The 21,319-nt window shown below is 41.0% G+C and overlaps 1 protein-coding gene and 1 long non-coding RNA gene across 8 annotated transcripts; one reads left to right on the top strand and one right to left on the bottom strand.

Moving 5' to 3' along the window:
• The first annotated feature begins 3,106 nt into the window (after window positions 1-3,106).
• Window positions 3,107-11,823, top strand: prdm2a (PR domain containing 2, with ZNF domain a). Of its 6 annotated transcripts, none has more exons than XM_013271154.3 (4): window positions 3,107-3,235; window positions 4,636-4,709; window positions 5,416-9,686; window positions 9,771-11,823. In XM_013271154.3, exon 3 carries the CDS (start codon window positions 5,482-5,484, stop codon window positions 9,652-9,654), a length of 4,173 nt encoding a protein of 1,390 aa, XP_013126608.1. In that variant the 5' UTR covers window positions 3,107-3,235; window positions 4,636-4,709; window positions 5,416-5,481; the 3' UTR covers window positions 9,655-9,686; window positions 9,771-11,823. The 6 variants fall into 6 exon arrangements, with proteins under 6 accessions (XP_013126608.1, XP_013126607.1, XP_013126609.1 ...); XM_013271153.3 differs by having other exon boundaries at window positions 3,115-3,235; window positions 4,632-4,709; XM_013271155.3 differs by having other exon boundaries at window positions 3,117-3,235; window positions 4,640-4,709.
• Window positions 11,824-14,872: 3,049 nt separating this feature from the next.
• Window positions 14,873-18,161, bottom strand: LOC102082037 (uncharacterized). Of its 2 annotated transcripts, XR_002057654.2 has the most exons (4): window positions 15,873-18,161; window positions 15,635-15,778; window positions 15,347-15,550; window positions 14,873-15,209 (listed from the first exon to the last, which is right to left on the bottom strand). It is a non-coding gene; the product is annotated as an uncharacterized LOC102082037 (long non-coding RNA). The 2 variants fall into 2 exon arrangements; XR_003215613.1 differs by having other exon boundaries at window positions 14,873-15,550.
• Between the last annotated feature and the right edge of the window lie 3,158 nt (window positions 18,162-21,319).

Genomic DNA, 21,319 nt, shown 5'->3' on the forward strand with positions numbered 1-21,319 from the left:
AAAACATGAACACAGAAAACTACTGTCAGAGTTTAATCCAACATGGAATACAATGGCTTCATTTTTTTTTAGCATGACAATGATTCAAAACACACTGCTGATGTAGTAAAAGCCTACCTGATAGAAAAACACACAGTCATGGATTGGTATCACCAGACCCCAGACCTAAACATTACTGAAGGAATGTGAGATCATCTTGACAGAGAACAGAACAAAAGACAGCATCATCTAAAGAAGCCTGGAGAACTATTCACGAAGACTACTTACAAAAATTACAAGAAAGCTTGTGTAAGAAAGTTCAGACAGAGTAGTTTTTGGTCGTAACAAACACTGACTTTCAACATTGCTAGAATTATGCAAACTCAGTTTTTGGACAATAAATACACTGTATTTCCTTCCATATATGTTTGCATTTTTTAATGAACTGCTCCATCTATTTCCCAGTTTTCTTGCAAAATATCAAGAAATGAGGGATGGATCAAGACTTTTGCACAGTAAATTTAACAAAGACTAACAGAAAACTGTATTTAACAGTAAAGGAAAAAAAAATCATTTTTCAATAATTTTAGACTAGGATAATAGACTGCCTTACCTTATAGCTCACAAACTAGCTGTTACATTTACTATTGTCACATGAACTCATTTAAGTATCTCTTGTTTTAAATACTGTCTCCAAGTTTAAACCAATGAATAGATTCATGAAACATGTTTATCTTCCATCCATCCATTCACTTCCGCTTATCCTTTTCAGGGTCGCGGGGGGGCGCTGGAGCCTATCCCAGCTGTCATAGGGCGAGAGGCGGGGTACACCCTGGACAGGTCGCCAGTCTGTCGCAGGGCCAACACACAGGGACAGACAACCATGTGCACTCACATTCACACCTAGTGACAATTTCGATTATCCAATTAACCTATCCCCACAAGCTGCATGTCTTTGGACGGTGGGAGGAAGCCGGAGTACCCGGAGGGACCCCACGCAAACACGGGGAGAACATGCAAACTCTACACAGAAAGACCCCGGCCTGATGGTGGAAATGAACTCAGGACCTTCTTGCTGTGCGGCAACAGTGCTAACCACTGTGCCACCGTGCTGCCCCATGTTTATCTTAATTGTATAAATTACAAAATCAGTTCACAATTTAATCCGACTAAATTATTTTTCTTCCCCGATAAAATGTCTGGAGTGGAGAAAGTATAAACTCAGGGATACAAAAGCAACTTTAAAAACACACTTTATCTTTGTGCAAGTCAGCACACAGAAGGGGTTTTTTGTATAGTGTCACTGCAAAGATTTTCTATGTGTAAGCTAACATTTTTCCCTGAGTTAATAAAGCGATGATGTGACAGTACAACTTGATCACTCATTGTGTTCTACACTTTATGTGCTCAGTCGCATTTTTATTTGCAAAGCTCATTTCCACATTTCCAACTGCTTAGCCATGTGTTTGACGTAGCTTCCAGGCACTCAGCACCTGCTTAGACGATGACTTGACAGATGTGTCTGACCAGCAGACTCAATTGGAAACTTCTCATTATAATTCCACAGCTGCAATTGCCATCAGCTGTGAAAGGCATGCTGGAGCTCTGGGTATGTTTCGCTATGACAAGCTATAAATAAACATCATCATAGTCAACTTGCCATTAAATGAACTATGTGCCACCTAATGCAGTTTATCCCTAAAGAGCCACTGCATATCGGCTCACCATACCACACTGTACCAACTACTTCAGGTTTTCAAAGTTGGAGTATACAAGTGGGAATATAGAGTAGAAATGTATATATAATAGATGAAGCTTTGCTATTTATGATGAACCACCCCTTAAAACATATAAAATAAGAGACATGTCATGCATGTGCCATGAGAGCACCACCCTTGCTCTGCACAAGGAGTCTGGTGAACTCGTTCAGATGCTTTCAAAAACCTCTACGCTAAAGTGGACATGATGCCATGTGTCTGTCAGTGTAGGTGTGAGCTTAATATGAGCCAGTGCCCTGTCTAGTAAGGGAAAACAGAGAAGTGCTCAGTGCACATCGTCAAACTTCAACTTTCCAGCACTTTCCAGAATTCTGTTTTCTTGACACAACATGACAACTGTAGTGAAGGAGAGATCCTGAAAATAATGTACTAATTAAAGTGGAAACATCTATTTAATAGCTAACTATCAATGCAAGATGTAAACGAACCAAAAAAAGTACATGCCTATTTACAGTCCATCCTTAGAAACTTTTTTGTAAACAGTTATATTTATGCGTTCATCCCTTATGTGTTTATCCATTAAAAACTGAAATTACGCTTCTACTAAACACTGTTAGAACTGGGATGAATTACTCATTCTGAATGTCTAAAAACGCGCTGGTCCTACGGTAAATTATCAAAGTTTCAGAATTACCCACATGGAAGGTGCACCAGAGCCCATAGAGTTTAGTATATGCCGCCCTCTACAGGTCAAATCCATACACTGCACTGACTGTTTTTTTGTTTTTTGTTTTTTAAGAAATTAAAATATCCCCTGTTGTTATCATTCATTATAAGATTCAGCAAGATTGAAATGGCCATTATCCCCTTTCACTCTGGAGGTCAGATGCCAGCACATTATTCAAAGAGGCTGTTTGGTACAACTGTGTCTTTTTGTAAATATTGCACTCTGATCTGGCCATAAGAATATAAGAAGGAAACGACAAGCTGGGCGAGTACCAAGCGCTGAGAGAAGAGCACTCGAAACAGTACGCAGGACCCTCAAGCTCCCAGGCCTCCGGTTGAGGACCAGAGGAGCCGGGTAATTTTTTTCAAGCTAGCAATTACAATAATAAAATAAATAAAAATATATAAACAGAGGATTTCTCACACCTCACAACCACAAACATGAAGATGGGACTTTGTGTAATTTTTTTTTTTTTTTTTAAAGATTAAAAGTCAGTAGAACTGGAGCTGTATGTCTAACATTTATTTTAAAAATAACTGAATACGCTCCACATTAATATTCACATTTAAATCTGAAACGACAGTTTGGCTGACTCTCGCTTATAGCGTGTATGTGCTTTTGCTTTCAAGTTTTTTATGGGCTTTAACAAGACTGCTTTTGATTGGACCAATTTTGACATCCATTTTGTCTGACCAATCAGAAAGCCAGAACCTTGTTGGTGCATTAAGGAAGGGGAGAAAATACAACTGTCTACAAGCAGCCCAAGAGGAATATTAGAAGTCCATCTACGGCGGTTTGTCTGCAAACACGAGTATGTACGCGAAACCTTTAAGTGCACTTTCACTTTGACTTATTCTTAAAGGTTATGTCGCGAACTCGACGATAAATTTAGCCAGGGCTTGCGAGCTAGCATTCATGCTAGCAGCATATCGTTAATACTTTAATGGACGATAACAGCTGATTTCTCTCACTTTGCTGACAGAGCCTTGTCACGAGACCTTGGCACTTACACGTGCATAATTTGCAAGCAACTTTCTTGCATCCTGGGGGTAGTTAAATGTGTGTACTCGAAAAGTGAGTTGACCTTTCAGTGGACGAGCTAGCAGCCTGTGTAGCAAAACAGTAATGTGACGACGTGTTGTGTGACCAGTTAGCAATGGTGCAAGGACGGGGAGCGTCATCAAACCAGGTGAAGCAGATGTGCGCGAACGCACTCCAAAGATATTCCGAATTACAATTATAGGAATATAAAATATTCACAAATGTGTGTTATAATTACGTTTTACGTGATATATGTATTAAATAAACGCGTTTCAGCACATTTTTATTAATGAATATCCTAATTGAATGTTTGGAAACTGCCTCTAATTATTCAGTGCGCAGGCCCTTGAATGGTGCTGGAACAGTTTGGGTTTTGTGAAAACGGCACGATTTTGATATATTTGTGCTACAAAAACGCACCACGGGATTATCTGCAATATAGGATAAATAGTCTGTGCATTAGTGAGTTTTTGTTTACGTTTCCTCTTCTCGGTGCAAGTGCGCTAGTAAACCAACAGTGATGCTGAATGAATAAAAATACGTTTCAAACGGGAAAACGGTTTAAATAGACGTAACGCTTGAGTTATGCTAATTTTGATGCTGTTTAGTGGGAGTGCAGTCCTAAGAAGCTACGACAAATCAGGGACACGACGGGCCTGCCATTTTGTTAAACCAAGAAGAAGATGAATGTCCAAATGCACCAATTTATTTCTCAAATTAAAGGCAGGAAAAACAAAAGCTGTGCGGCCATCACCAGGTGAATTGAATGTAATAAGTTTAACAGGTAATTTAAGCCACCCAGGTTAAATGAGGTCATCACAGACAAAGATTAGGAGTATTTTTGGACTTGTAATTGAAATTAAACATTTACAGAAAATAACTTTGACATGGCAGGTTTTTTCCTTAAGTGTCTTTTATCTTATGTTGCATTTGATGCTTCATGATCCTTCTCACATCAGCACAGCTTAACAAGACATCCAAATCATAGTCAGCAGTCAGTAAGCCAGAAAGATAAAAGCGTACAGCTCAACTACTCTCATGCCACTTCTGCTTACTTTGATCACTTCTCTCTTCTCACCCATTAGCAGTTTGAGTTTGTCTGTCATCCAGTGTTATGGAACTGGCTTGATAGTTTTTCTTCCATGTGTTTTGTCTTCTTCCATCAGAAAGAAAGAAAGAAAGAAAGAAACTCAGTGCATTCATCTGCTAAGGAAAACATCTGCTCTGTACTAAACGTTAAAATGGTAAGACGCTGCAATTCCTTTGGGTTTTATTTTACAAAAACGGTGCCCTTGAACACTCTATTTTAATTTTAATCCAGAGATGCTGCAATATTAGAGAGTGAACCTCAACAGTCAGAGCACCCCTGATCTGCAAGCAGCTGGCAACATTTGAGAGGATATTCTAGTGATGACTGATCTAGATATTATTTTAATTATATGTTGTCTGTCTGTTTTGTCTTTTAATACTTTTGAATCCACAAGGGATTTCCATGGTTGGAGTTATGTACGGTCCAATACTATTACAATGTAATGCATCTGAATACCCTGATTGTTAGTAATAATGCTTCTCTTGAGGTAAATCAGGTGTTGGCAATTTGATGTGTGTTTATTAATAAATAAAAAACACAATTTCTCTTCAAGAGCTTTAAATCTTTAAAATTGAAATGACAGATATGTCAAGCAGAAGTTAAAGGGATCTGCTATGCTATCTTAATTTTTGTCCAGTGTATACTGCGTCTGAGGTCCATGTTCATATTAAATATGGCCAAAGTTTCAAATAACAAGAGCCAAAATCTCATAGTTCAGACCACATTAAACACTCGGTTTCCAACTGCTTTTATCTATTTTTGGCTGTGTATGGTGTCAAAGAGAAGGAATCTCCCTCATATGGTTTTGTCAGGCATATTTACTGTCAACATACCTTTATTTTTTTTCTTCTTTTCAATAGGTGTGACAACTGCCGAAGTTTTGTCACAGAAATACTTAGGAGAATTGGATCAAGACATCACAGAAGATGGAGCACTCTCCTCATGTGTACATACCAGAATTTGGAGGCAGTGAGGAGATAGGGGAGGAGGAAGAAGAGGAGATCTACCAAGTCGACTCCAACATGGAACCTGACATGATGAGGTCTCATTACCAGGTTGAGAGAGATGGGAGCTCTTTCCCCTGTCAGCACTGTGAAGGACAGTTTGCCTGCAAGCAAGCCTTGGAAAAACACATGGAGGTCCATGCTTTGGCTAATGATGAGGCACATTTAAACAAAAACAATGCAAACAAATTGTCTTTTCCGTCAAATATAAGTCAGCTGCCGCATGAAAAGTCAAATACTTTGGATTCAGAAGATTCAGTCACGCAGCTTCATACATCATCCACGACTGCCTCTAGTACTTCTCTTTTGTCAGCTGGAGATCTCACTGATCAGCCACACACATCAGAAGTATCAGAGGGGCATCATGCGTGCAAGTACTGTGAAAAAATATTCACAACCCACACCAACAAGAGACGCCATGAGCGTAGAGTTCATGAGAACCAGCTGCACGTCACACATGTGGAAAAAGCTCAGCTGCCTCAAGAGGAAAACCTTCACAGAACAGTCAGTGAATCATCTCAGCAGCAAACACAGCTTGGTGACAATACACCGCCTGCAGCTGTTGTGGAGAATGAAGGGGAACATGAAGAACATTACATGTTAGATGTCTCTAGCAATATTTCAGAGAATCTGAGTTTTTACATTGATGGAAAGATAGTGTCAACAAGTACAGTCAGTAACTGTGAAGCAGCTGAGGTCCATTCTGGGTCTTCGACTTTAGTTGGACTGGATGCTCTGATTCTGGACCCTGCCCATATCAGCCAGGTATTAAATGCAGATTCAGTTATAAGCAAGGAAATACCTGGTCAACCACTTGCCAAGAGGAGAACTGCAACACCACCTCTCCTACCACAAATTAAAACTGAATTGGAGTCTGAGGTAGTTGTGTCTTCATCTTCATCATCACTTGTATCTTCGTTAATAGAGAATTTACTTCCTCAGAATACAGAGTCTACAGTTGTGCAGAAAGAAAGAACAGTGTTTCTGTCGCCAAAGCTAAAACAGCTCCTAGAGAAGCAGGATGGCCTTAAACCGACACTTGCACTCATTACAGATGGCCAGAAGCCATGCTCACCTGTCTCTATCTCTGTCCTACCTTCTGGAACAGGAAAGTTTAAGAGAAGAACTGGCTCTCCAACAGGCTCTCCACAACAGACTCCAACATCTAATGAAGAGTCATCATTGTCAGATCCGGGAGATTTCGATACTGTAAGTACAGGGCAGATGGAAAACCAGCATAGTTCACCTGTGAACCAAACAGTCAGTGACAATGATGACGTTACTCCATCCGTAACGGAGACAGCAGTAAAAGCTGTTTTGCCAGACAACTGGCCCCCTGTGACAGGCGGTAATTCCTGTAACCAACAACCTCTGGATCTTTCTAATACAGTCAAAAGACAAGAAGATGTAGCTTTAGCTAATGCTGTGCTTGATTTGAGTTTGCAAAAAAAGAGCCTTTGTGAATCTGAAACTATGTCAAATTCAGGTTCACAGGCTTTTTCCAATGAAGCAGAACAAAAAGCAGCGATGGAAAAATCCTTGATAAAAATTGGAGACCAAAACATAAGTCTTGCAAATTCTGAGGCTCCTTTAGTCACAGACTTCACCATAGTAACGGGTTCAAACATTGTGACCCCAGTTGAGCCTGTTGCAGATGGACTTGTCTATGGACTTACCCTACCCCACAGTTCTCTCACGCCATCATCTGCCTCCTTGACTCCTGTCGCCTTGCAACCAGCTTCACCATGCACTATAGCATTTGCTTCCCCAGCTTCACACACCATGCTCCCTACTGCTCCTTCATTAATCACAGTTTTGGCACCACCGCCACCTATCTCCACCGCTTCGAGCCAACCAATCCAGGTATTGGGCCCAAATATAACTACTGAACCCTTGGTAATCTGCACAGAAAATGCATTAAATTCTTCTGAGAGTGATTTAACGCCTACATTTGCAACTACAAACTCTGCAAATCTCATCACACTTTCCCAACCACTTGACCCAACACTAAATTTACCTGGCCATGTGTTTCTTACTGATCAAATAGCTCTCAACCCACCAATAGTTGATTCAGCACCTGTCACAGAAGTGCCGTTCACACCCACTGTAACTTTAAGTGATTCCCTACTCAACTCTTTCAACATTGCCAGTAACACTGTGTTAATAGAGTGTACAATAGCTCTTGAAGCCCCAGGGAATGTAGTTCCTGCTGCAATTACCTTACAAGAAAATACAGCTGAGCCTCCAGCACCTACACAGATGGTTGTTAATCACATAGAACAGCAACAGATTGTATCTGTTCCCAGTGCTCAAACTGTGGAACCCACTATTCTTGTGTCCTCCATCGCAGAATCGGTAACTCTGTCCACTTCCACCTCAGTGGTATCAGACTGTCCTCCTCTGGGTGAGTCAAACTCTGACCCGGAGCCTTCAGTTGGGACAGGGCCACCAACCACAAAACCTGAGGAAGCCACTGACAGTTCTGTTTCCGCACCTGAAATCTCATCTGAACCTGCTCCCTCTCCTGAGAAAGTTCATGAAGATGATGATCCAGAAAATGATGTCCAAGAGCAGACATTCACCAAAAATTTCATCTGCAATGTGTGTGATAAGCTTTTCCATTCAATGAAGGAACTTAGTCATCATGTGGCTGACCACGCTGATGACTGGCCCTACAAATGTGAGTTCTGTGTGCTGCTCTTTGGCAAACCCTCTGCTTTACTTGACCATCGATCAAGCCTCCACGGTGTCGGGAAGACTTATGTTTGCAGTGCTTGTACAAAAGAATTTGTCTATCTTTGCAATCTGAAGCAGCATCAGGAAGAATTGCATCCAGGCCAGCAGTGTACTCATACAGAAGAAGAAAAAGGCAAACTAAGACCTCAGAACTACAACAATTCAGCTAAAGTCAGCACAGATGCTTCAGGACCTGAAGCTCAAGAGGAACTCAAGAAATTGGTGAAAAAGGAAGAGGGTGAAGTAGACGTGGGTTCTGAAGAACTGTTTACAACAATTAAAGTCATGGCTTCAGATGGAGGCAAAATCAAAGGGCCTGATGTTCGTCTTGGCATTAACCAGCACTATCCCAGCTTCAAGCCCCCTCCATTTCCTTACCACAACAGATCACCTGCTGGTTCGTTGGCTTCAGCCACAAACTTCACTACACACAACATCCCACAGACCTTCAGTACAGCCATTCGGTGCACCAAATGTGGAAAAAGCTTTGATAACATGCCAGAGCTCCACAAGCACATCTTGGCTTGTGCCAATGCCAGTGATAAAAGGCGATACACACCCAGAAAGAATCCCATTCCTCTACGCCACTTTGCAAAATCTCAAAATGGAGTGCTGTCTACTACCAATTCTACAAATGGATTAAATGCTTCAAACAGAGTCAGTCAGTCAAACAGGTCCAAACCTAGCCAGGAACCACCTGTAAAGTTCAAAGTACTTAACAAAAGGAAGAAAAAGTTTGCCCAAAGGGTCATGCCGCAGAGGAACAAGTCCGTGAATTCATCAAATAAAATGTCACCTGCACAGGTGGGTGAGCAGCAGGAATTATTTGTGTGTCCACACTGCAGCAGGGAATTCACAATGCGTCGCAGCAGAACCAAACACATGGCTGTTTGCCCCAAGAAACCTAAAGAGGTAAAGAAAAGGAAAGAATGTGGGATCTCTGTGACGAAGGAAAACGATGGACACTTGCATAGAGTGGTTCCTCATGGCGAAGAGCAACAACAAGGCTCACCTCCACATAAAACGAGACTCCAGACGTCCGCCTCTGCAAAGAGGCCTGCCATCCTACCAGTGCAAACTGTCTTTTCAAGCAAAAGAAGTAAAATCATTATAAAAGAGAGCACGCAGCCAAAACAAGAGACACCCACCTTGAATGAGCTTCCCATTGTTCGCACTTTTAACCCCTCCATGCGGCAGTATAGCAGAGTGCAGCACAGCGTCAAAGGAGTTCCCATTAAAATAACTATTGTGAAACCTCGGCAGACTGCACCACAGAAGGATGAGTTGCCTCCCACCCAGAGGAGAGAAGAAGCAACCGGATCCATTACCAGCAGTGCTAAGCAGAGCGCTTCAGCCTGATGACTACACAGCAGGCGATTGGGGATCAGCAGGTAGCAAACATAGTAGCACATGTAGCTTGTGTGTAAGTTCTCGGCATGGCTGTCTTAAGAAATCTGTTTTATTTTTATTCTCAGGACTCTGCTGTATGGATCTCCTTCAGTGACTTTAAAGGGGGAAAACTGGTAACGACACTGTAAACCCAGCAGACTTGTAGGCTGCAGAATACTGTATAATAAACTGAATTCAGGACACTTGCAACAGACCATGAAGGATTCTGCAGTGAGTAGGTTTGTGTATAACCAAGTCTTTGAATGCTTTTGTAGTATTTTTGGAGTTTTGTAGAGTTATCCTTCATTGCAGAAACTTTCTGTCAACGGCTTGGATTTGCACTTGAAGTTAATCTGACTGCTACATGTCACAAACTGAAGAGGAAGTGGGGAAAAACTGAGCTGGAAGGGCTGCTCTGCTCATTAGGTTAGACGATGGCAGGTGGCAATCATTTCCCGCATGCATTTGCACTTTTTCTTAACTGTTGTCTGTGGCCTTTTGGTTTAAACTCTTAATGCATGCTGTCTGTGAGCTTGTGATTTAAGTTGCATTCATTTAGGATGGATTTTTTTTGATGCAGTTAGGCCTTAAACACTGCCTCTGATCATTTGTTGGCCTGTTAGGAAGTAACCAGTGCAAGTACACAGAAGACATGCCAGAGATAAGAAAATGTAAATGTGTATGATTGTGTCTGAACTACAGAATCATACAAAACCATAGTGTAATGTAATACTGGTGACAAGCATCATGATAAATTGCAACTATGGATTTGAGCAGCGTCACTTAATACTTGGGAAAGTCTGTTTTTCATCATGAGAATGTAAGATTAAGTTGTTGTAATGCTACAGCCTTTTAAGTACAAAACCGTATTTTGTCATTGGCCCAGCTGCTACTGTATATACATGTATGGGAGTTCTCCTAATAATGCTCTATGTGCCATCTAATGTATATGATATGACTAAATGTGTCATAAAAGTGGTGAAAACAAGTATTCGGTGTTTCCCAAGTAAAGAATTTACCTAGGTGGTTCACCCAAATACAGTCACCATCACTTACTGTAGCTCAATTTGCATATTCAGACCTTGCAGAAGTTGCTTTGAAATATTGCATTGATGTGACATTTCTTGTCATAAAAACAAGATAAAAAACGTCCCTGGAAAGCTTTTGCTTGAGAACGCAGCGCTACCTTTGCAGCCGTTTTGAATGTGTGACACCACAGATAAATTCTTAATGTCTGGGGAAGCTCTGCAGTTTGTTGAATTTACAGCGCACTCCCAAACAGAAATACATTGCTAATATTCTGATGCACCACTGCTGGCTTTACATTTAACTTCATGTCTGGAGAACACTGACAGAGCCGATCTTTGTTTTGGCTTCACTATCTTAATTTGCTGACCTGATTTTGCACTTATTCTACAAATGCTTGCTTTTTTTGTGTTTTTGTTCTTTCTTTGTAGCGTTGGCCCCACTGAATGTGCAGTCAGTTAAGATATTTCCATCTGTAACATACAAGCATTACATCATTGCTTATAATCTGTGCAGCAGTTGTCAACAGTTTAATGTGTGAAGTGCGTAAAATGAAGTCCAACGTGTATCAATCACAGTGTGGGAATATGATCATTTTTTGGTTGGTTTTTGTTTTGTTTGGTTTTTTTTTTGCTTTTTGTGCAGCAAACCTGTAGTGGCATATAAAAATGTTTGTGGCGTCATATCAGTAAAGTATCTGTTTATTTAAAATTTTCTAAGCTACTAGTTTGCACCAGTGCTATACAGGGTAGTAATTGCGTTATGACTGAACTGAGTGTTATTAATTTGCTCAAACTAAAACTTGACAATGGCCTGTATCTGAGGGACAGTAATGGTACTTATACATTTTTGACTTTCAAACTCATTATTGATAATATTGCTTTCGTTCAGAAAGTCTTCAACATGTTGGATGTACAGAACGGTTTGGGAGACTGTTATTTTACTGTGAAAAGTGCTTGTAGCATTTCGTAGTGTAAATTGAGTCATGTATATTTATTAATAATTTAAAAATCATGTTATCAGTCTTTGAACAATTTCTCTGTATGATTTGCACTAAAGTTTTGTTTTGTTTTTCGAGCAAGTGTTCAGAATAAATTGAGAATGTTAAAGCTTTTTGTGGAGTCTATATGAAACTTTATCTAATGGATCAAGTTGAGTTTAAAGAGTCCCAGTAAAGACCTGCAGCCTTTGGATTGTGTTCTGAAAATGTTCTACAATGGCCAGCTGATGGCACACTTTCCTTACTATAACTTCAGGAATGGCAGATAACTGAGGAGAACGGTAGATAATAATGTAATACCACTGCATCTCTACCACACTACCACATTCTGTTTGAAAAATCCATTCATGTTTTTCTGCACTCTAAAAGAGGGAGAGGTGGGGGGGGGACTATTCGTCTCTGGTGCATGGAAGAATATCCACAGTTCCCATCCTAGGACCCAATTCTTGAAAAAACAGTTATGTAGTATAGCATTTTTAATTTTGCAAGATATATAATCAACAGGAGCAACTCACTCCCAGCTTCTATCATTTATTCACATATACATTCTTCATACTGTTGCACTTTACTGTGAAGAAGTGTTGCGAAACCTCTCAATTCTTTATATTTTGCTTCCAAGGAATCTGACTTCTATTCTTGTGGTCTTGAGCAAGAATTCTCCAAGCTCTCTGAAGGTCTTTCAAAGTCTTTCTCTGGACATTGGCTGTTTTTCCACTAATTTTCAGTTTAGTCCTTGTACCTGACCATTTTCAGAGAAGTGTTTTTTGTTTTTTAAGCTCCTTAGCACTGACCTATGAATCATCCAAGCATAAATAAGGCACCTAACTCAAGGGATGAATCAGTTATTGTGTCTTCACATAACAGACAACAAAGATCATATTTTAAATTGTATCCTTATGTACTTTTGCTACTAGTAGCCTGTTCCAAAAACGTATTTTGACAAAAATTGCCAAAGATAAAGTTTGACAGGCTTAAAACAATATCTTTAAACCAATAAGGTGATTCCCAAACACTTAATTGCTGAAAACCTGGGAAATATCTGCATAATGTACACTGTGTCCTTACAACAACTGAGGAAACTGGACAAGTGGAGGATAAAAGAAAGTGTGGCAAGCCTAAAAAACATCTTCAACTTGTTAGCAGTGTCTGCTACTAATTACTTACTATATATATAGCTTTTTCATGCTTTATTTGTATGCTTGCACATGCTTCACACTTGAAAGTGGAGAGTATTTGTATGATATTTAAAAATGTTGAGAAGCCATTTGATTAACTGGACATTTTCCACATTTCCACATTCTTTTGGCTTGTACAGAAAATTTTCCACGAGCATCAAGGCGGCTCAGTACATTCTTCCTGCAGACCGATGATAGAAGTAATCTGATGACACAAACAAAATTGAGTCTTGACAGATTCCAACAAACTCCTCCTTGTTCTTCTAAAGGCTACTCAGTGTGTGTCACTCTTTGCACCACTTTTACTCTTTCAGCTCCACCTACAGCTAAAATTGCTAATTAGACTTTTCCCATCAAAAGCTGAGATTGTGCAGATTAACACTTGAGAGACATGCTGGGCTGCTGGTTAATATGTGCCTTTTGGTTGATCTTTTCTAGGGCATTACACAGCTCAGTCCTTCTGTGTCTGTGTCAGTTAGATGAATAGACCTGAGCTGGCCCGAGTGTATTAAAAATATTTCTTTCAGTTAAAGCCAGAGCAAACATTATCTGAAGAGAGTAATGGCATTTCTGTCACTTTTAACTTATCACTTCATTCTAAATGTGTTTTTATGTGAATTCACAAATACTGGTTAATGTTGCATGAGAGCCACAAACTGATTCTTGGTGTATTGTAGCTGAATTACAGCTGACATTTCAAGCTGCAAATGTCTACCAATTTCATCGAAAGGATTTCAAAGTTGGAAATGCTCCCATTAGGATTTTTGAAAAGCTGGAAAATATCACATTTAAACATGCTCGACGACTGTGTAGAATTTGTAGTGAGAGTAAACAACAATTATTTAAGTTTCTATTAAAAAGGAAAAGGGAAGATTGAGTGCTCATGTTGTTTAACCCATGTTCAAGAAATCAGTTTAAGATGATTTGACTTTAGTGAGATGGTGCATTTTTCTGCCAGAAGAAGCCATCAGAAGATGGGTACACTGTGATGATAAAGGGATGGACATAACTGCAACAATACTCAGGCAGGCTGTGGAGTTTAAAGTTTGATCATTCTCCAATGACTTCTCTGTAAACCCTATAGATGATTGTGGGAGAGTCTAAGAAGATCAGCAGTTTCTGAAATAGTCAGATCAGCCTGTCTAGCACCAACAACCGTACCGCCAGCTGCTTTAAGCTTTCCTTTACCCGTATGTAACCACACAAGTCATTTCCATCGACCATTTGGTCTTTGGGTTAATGAGCGTTCAGGCAATGCTCGGTGGAATCCTACTTTGTTGTTGCACATTATCAGCTACTAGTTTCTCCTCCAATGCGTTGTTGACCTAAACAGTATGTTTTTGCCTCAAGTAGTGAAACTAATTTGTCATTTCCACCTTTAGCGAGAACTGTTTTCTTGCATATTATGAGAAGCATTGTGGTTTAAGTTGTTTAACTAGCTCCCTTTTTATTAAATCTTCATGGATAGCTGCACAGAGCTCTCACTGTCAGATGTGACTCGGCTTGTCTCACCGATTTGTGTGCTAGGGACTGGAATCGGATGGTGTTACTATATCATGATATCAAGATATGAGCTTTATATCATGTAAAAATTTATACCAGTAATATTATGAAGAAAAATTAGCCCAGGAATTTTTTTATTGTCGTTCATTTAAAAAAAAAGAAGTCAAAATATAAAAATACTGCAAATTTTAGCATTGATCCAATACCAAACAAATACAGGGGCGATACCGATGCAATTAACCTATTAGTACAGCTTATGTAGGGGAGAGCAGTGTGTAATGACTAATGAGATGAATCATCATCAGTTTGCAAGTCATGGACACATTTTAATCATGATTAATTATTTTTACATTCCAATACATATACAAATACAAATACAGAAGGAAGACACAAAGTGGTCCTATAAGCAACCGAAATTCGTATGTACAGATAAAAATGTACAGAGATATGTACACAAGTGGGGGGGGGGGGGGGGGGGGGGGGGGGCAGTGAACAAACAAGCTCCAAGTGAGTAGCAGCACAACAAGCTGCTCAGTGCTCGTAGATTCTCATGCAGGGGTGGGAAGTGTTGTCCATGATGGATGTTAGCTTAGACAACATGATCTCCTCCCCAATCTGCTCAATGGACTTCAGCAGACAGTCCAGGACAGAGCTGGCCCTCTTGACCAGTTTGTTAAGTTTCCCCGTCCCTCTCTGCCGTTCCACTACTCCAGCAGACCACAGCATAAAAGATAGCAGACACCACCACAGTGTCGTAGAACGTCCTTAAAAGAGTCCTGTTCACCCCAAAGGATCTCAGCTGCTGTAGGAGGTCTAACAACCTGCATAACAGACTATATCAACTTCTGCGTGGATAACACTGTACCGACCAGGAAATATCCAAATTTATGATATCGGTATCGGACATAAAAAATGGTATTTTGCCATCTCTAGATTTATTCTTTCACTGAGCATATACCTGCATCACGAGTGTCAATGATGAAGTCTGCAGGCTCAAAAGTCCTGGCCTCGCTCAGCCCCGGTCCACTCACACGCACATGGCTTGCATCACCAATCTCTGACTGCTTAATCATAACAGCAATTGGGCTGCTGGGAATATGACAACCGTTCTTCTTGATCTTAACAAGGTACTTGCCAATCTCCTTGGGAACAAACGAGATTCCTAAGACAGAAAGACAAAAAAGATGAGGGTTAACAACACTTATTCTTGTGTGTGCATGCAGCTCGTTTCAGTTCGGACACTCACCAACGTGAGCGTTACATAGCATCTTCAGCAGGCAGGTGTGTTGCAAGAGAGGCTGTTCCCTGGCTGAGGTCAAGCTCTCCTATGTCCAGTGGAATATCTGCCGCTAAACCCACCTTCAGATGGTACGTCCTCATGGTATCGTCACTTAGAGAAGGAAATGAATTACTTTACTGTAGTGTTTGGGCTGCCATCTTAGAGGCTGCATGGATGGTCTACACTGATGTAGAAAGACAGTTACCAGTAATCCTAGCAGAGAAGGGGCTGCCTGGGATGTGCTTGTCATTGTATTTAACAAGGATGCTGTAGTCTCGTGGCAGCACTGGCAGGTAAGGCACCGTGCAGGTTCTGTCCTGGTTGTTCTGGTTACAGTGACAACATATCACAGACTAAATTAACGCAGTGTGGGATAGAAGAGGAAAACACCAACAATGAACAGACGATGAGACGCTAAGATGGAATGACAATGGTGATCATGGTCAGGATGATGGTACTGACAAGCTACAAGAGCAGGATGGGGACAAAACATTGCAAAGCCATTTTGAAAAACGTGGAGCAGCTGGGACGGCCAAATTTATGATTTTCAAAATTTTTCCCCTCTAAAGCCAGGTTGACATGGACCACTGTCCAGAAGGGCTACATAATGGTTCATAAAATATATAATTTGGTCCCATACTATGAAGGAAACCTCAACTGATACAGTAGGCTTTGGACCTGTAACATCAGAAGATTGTGGCTTTTTAACATTATGCGGCGCTGATGAACTGTCCATGTGTTTCAGGCATCCCCTCTTTGACATGGAGAGAGAGAAATGAGAGAAAGCACCCTCTCAGTGATGAAACACCTGCAATGAGAGACAGCAGACAATGATGCAGTCTGATGAAAGGAGAGCATGTGTGCTATAGATGACAAAGGGACACCAGGGAGAAGCTGAACAAAAACTGGAGCTGAGAAGGTTGAGAGACTGGAGACTGAGGTTTTAGATACCCAGGGCTGTTGAGTGTAGTACTGGGGCATTTGGCTCTGTTGCATGGGCTGGTCTGATGGAGCCTGTTTGCCTGATTGCTTTGACTGAGACTGAAAATTCAGTTTTATTCTTGAAATTCTAGTTGTCAACAAAGCATGTAGGCACGTAAGGTTAAATGCAGATCACTCAGTGTGACTTGGAAAGGACTGTTAGGAATGTGCTCCCCTCCAAAGTGGACGCAGATCACATACTTGCCAGGCTGTGGCGCTGTGTAAAAGATGTCGAATGTGCCGCCCTCGTTTTCAACCACGTCCACATTGAGCACCGCCCCCTCTGGTGTGCAGACACTGCATGTAACCTTGCCTTTTCTGGTCATAATAGGAATGGTGAGAAGTGAGGGGAGCCAGAAAAAAGTGACAAATAGAAGGTTCTCAGTGTCTCCACAGTGAGGGGAGGCCTACGAGGCCATTTATGAGAGCATCAACTGTGGGAAGAAACCCTTACAGATAATCAAGGTGGGTGCCACACGTTGGCTCTGCATTGTGGGATGAGCTTAGGCTGCATTTTGCAGTCACCAAGTCCAGTGAATGCTGCTATGTGGCTGATGTTTTATACTCCATGAACAATGATCCTCAAAAATCTTGTATAACACTTTTCTGAAGTCAGTGCTGGGAGAGGTCCAGACCATCATCAGGGCTTTTGAGGGAGAACAGGCAGATCCTCTTAAACTACTTTACAGCTTGGTTAGCCTGATCAAGTCTGTGAGCAGCAGGGTGCTGAATCCACTGGTAAATGTTGATGTACTCAAAGAGCCAATAGAGGGATACATCAGTTCCAAACCATACCTTGGTTACCTTTTTGAGGTGAAAGCAGCTGAGTTGCACCTTGCGCCTGAGGATGAAAAAAATGTCAGAAAGCGGTGGGTAGCCTTCACCATATCCCTCACTAATGAGTTGAGGGTGAGATTGCCGGACAACATCGAAGCATTGCAGTACATGTCAGTTTTCAATGTGGAGGAAAGTTAAAAGCACAACAAGAGCCCTGGAGAAATAGAAAAACTTGCTAAACTCCTTGGCTTCTTCCCTGAAGCGATACATAAGATTGTTCACCAATGGCGTACCATCCATCTTAAGAAATGGAATGAGACAAAAAACACAATGGGCTACTGGAGTGAGATTTGGAAGTACAGGGATACAGCTGATATCAACCTGTTTCAAGAACTTGCCATGGCTGCTGTGTCTGTGTTGTCCTTGCCTCACTCAAATGCTGAAGTTGACAGAGTATTCAACCAGATGAGTGTGGTAAAAAGCAAATTTAGAAATCGGATGTCCTTGCAGAGCCTTAACTCCATCCGATATGGACTGAAGCTGTCTGGTGAGGCTTGCTATAAACACTTTGCAGCTTTTTGGCAAATCAGCTGCTTACTCATTCAAGTCAAGTGCTACAGTTGCTGAGCCTGCCATAGAGAATCTTGACCAAAATGAGGATGACCCACTCTTTCTGTGAGCCTGTGTGTGTGGAGGGATGTCTGAAAAAAAACAACAACAAAAAAACCCAATTAGGACCAGACTAGTTCATTTTTCACATTGCCACTGTTTTTTCTATTGTCTCTTTTTTCTCCATTTAGATTGTTAAAGTAGTTTGTTTGTTTTACTGTTACTTTTTGTGGATCACAAGGTTTACAACTACTTAAAAACACACACACAAACACAAAAGTAACTCCACTTTTATTTCGGGTCACTTTTGGTGGTCCCAAACCCGGATAAAGGAGGAGGGTTGGAGGGTTTGGCAATAATTCCTAAAAGAAATTTAAAGAAAAGAAAGAAAAGAAATATATTCTAAATGCATTTAGGGTGTTTTTTACTCATGTTATGCCTCTTCCACTATCTTATTTCTCTCTCCAACAGCAATGTTACAATCACACAAGCATGACCACTTCAGGGTTTTTTTTGCCTCTTTTCAGCAGACTATTGCAGCTACTCGGCATTCACCCGGCATTTTCGCAGGAAATGCTACTTTTTCTACTTTCTGTTTCTGGTGGACACGCCAGTGCTTACAGGTAAGACCATTGAAATGCCTAACATTTATAGAGTGTCAGCGAGTGTCAGTATTGTTAATTTGCTTGTGTGGAGCAATGACTGTATAAAAGACAGACGACAGGACAGCCCTTCCTCCCATTGTGAAAAAATGAAGCCTTGAATGAATGAAGCCCGCTTGTGGGAGCTGCCACTTGGCTCTTGGTGAGTTGAAGTGGAGCGACTGGGGTCATGCTCCTGTACACTTTTTATGTAGCCCGACTGATACAGTTTATCTGCTGATGGCGACTGACTCGGTCAATTAAGGTAAATACAACCACGTCATTATTATGAAAAAGACACACAGCTTATCATCTTATAGTTCTACAACACCTAAAATCACTCTGTTAATTCATTTGCTAGATACGCGCAGTGTCTTAGAGGCTTGTTGCTAGCTGGTTAGCATGCTACACACCTGTTACTCTAATAGTCTGTATTTTTGAATGATTCAGCACGCCTCAGGTTTTGTTATCCATTTTTAGCCAGTAATGAGATCAGCTGCACACTCCACAGAGGCCCAGAGTTACTGTTAATATCAAAAATGTAATGCTGTCCTTTGAGATTTTAACATAAGACTGAGAGTGTAATGGGTTTAAAATGGTTTAAATCTTCATAGCACTCTACAGCCTGATATTATGGAAACTTTAAAAACAGCAGCAGAAGATTTCAGTAGTGTAGTGTAATTTGTTCTTTTCATTTAATAATAGAGTCCACATTATTATCAACAGCTACATCCACCCAGGGGGAAACTAGACCATCAGGACCAAGCTGGGTTTCCAGGGTCCAGAGGTTTGGAGAAACTTCTCCCCTTTCTTTCATCACAGCTGTCCAGCGCCAGATGTTCTGTTGACCCACTGAGAGAGGAATCATTTTACAAACATCAGGAAGACTGAAGCTCATTGCAGGAATCAAGGAGGACCTTGTGATCTTCACCACCAGCTCTCTCACAAGGAAAACTTCAGAACTCCACTGTAGGCACACCCCATGGATAATCCCAGCATTTCATGAACACTGTGATTGAGACCTTTGGTTTGTGTAATGTTATTAGTACTCAGATAATCGTTAGATGCTCTGGACTTTTACATAAAGATATTATATTCAGTCCTGTAAAGTTGTATATTTAAAAATATATTGTCCTCTCTGGTTACTCTGGTATGAATGACTCTGAATTACTTCATGGGAAATAACACACTATTGGCAAAAAACGGTGAAAGAATTCCAGATCACCAGTTTTTAGTTTAACATACAAGTGACGACCTTTGACCTTCATCGGGTTTTATTTAATTGAAGCTGTGCAGGTCTGAGATCAGCAGTTTTCTGAAACACCAAACTGAGCTAGTGTTAATGCTGATATACAGTGACACAGTTACACGGGTGATTAATCCCCTTTGACTTTTTGTCTTTAACTTTATCAATAAAACAGCTGCAGTTTTCACTGACAGCACATGTGGTACTTTAACCTTTATACCGTTTTCATCAGTTAACACAGACCTTCCCAAAGTGTGGGGCCCGCCCCCTAGGGGGGGCGCAGAGCCATTGGAGGGGGGGCGCGGTATGAAAAGGGGGGAAAAAACCAAAAAAACCAAAACGCTTGGACGCTGCTAGCACGGGGCGCCCACAGAAACGCAAAGCAGGAGATGAAGCATAGCTGAATATGTTTCCAAACCAACTTCATTCTAAGCCAAAGACTAGAAAATATGGTGAAGCATATCTTCCCTTTGGTTTCACCTGCACAAGTGCCAAGGTAGGTCTCCCCTGCATAATTGGTTTTTCCTGCGTCAGGAGCACGTGCTGGGCTGTTCAAATCACGGACAAACAGTATCCCACATCCCATGATTTTTAGTTCACAAACACTTGTTTTAATGACTAACTACTCCTGACATTTTGGAGATGTTAGCTCTTTATGCAGTAAAGTTACAGTGGGATACAAATAATATCAGGCTGATCCTGCCACAATTTGTTCCCCCTGTCTAAATCACGGACAAACAGTATCCCACAGTTGTTTATGTTTTTAAACCCTTTTTGCACACAGAGGCATTTTTTGAAAAATGTATTGATAGCAATGTTGAATATTATTATTACACAGGAAAAAAACAACTACACGTAAAATAATCACACCTTGACGCCTCTGCCTTTCTGAATAGAGGGACAGTAACTGCGCCATTCTGCAATTCATCTCATGTAAACAATAACGTGGCGCACAGCGTGACATGAAAAAAGGCACATACCTTTGACGTTGCGTGACGAACTGTATTCCTCATCCATATGTAAACGCAAAAAAAGGAGTTTTAAAAATCTCCGTTTTCGGTGATTCAAAACGCCGTTTACGTGTGGACGAAAGTGCGTTTTCAAAAATACCCGTGTGTGGACGTAGCGTAAAAGAGTTAGTAGTTTATTTTCTTACTACCTGTAATTTATTGCAGATTACTTGTATTTGCTTAATTGCTTACTAAATGTTTGAGATGTGAAATAAACCGCAATGGAGCAGAATATGGGTGTGTGTGGTTGGAGGATGTGTTTGTGTGCGTGCGCGCACGCGCGCGTGCTCGGAGGGGGCGCGAACATTTTTCTTGTAAAACAAAGGGGGGCCCAGCAAAAAAAAGTTTGGGAACCACTGAGTTAACACGTGAACATGTTGGATGATCT

This window comes from Oreochromis niloticus, linkage group LG20 (genome assembly GCF_001858045.2).
Source record: "Oreochromis niloticus isolate F11D_XX linkage group LG20, O_niloticus_UMD_NMBU, whole genome shotgun sequence".
NCBI lineage: Eukaryota > Metazoa > Chordata > Actinopteri > Cichliformes > Cichlidae > Oreochromis > Oreochromis niloticus.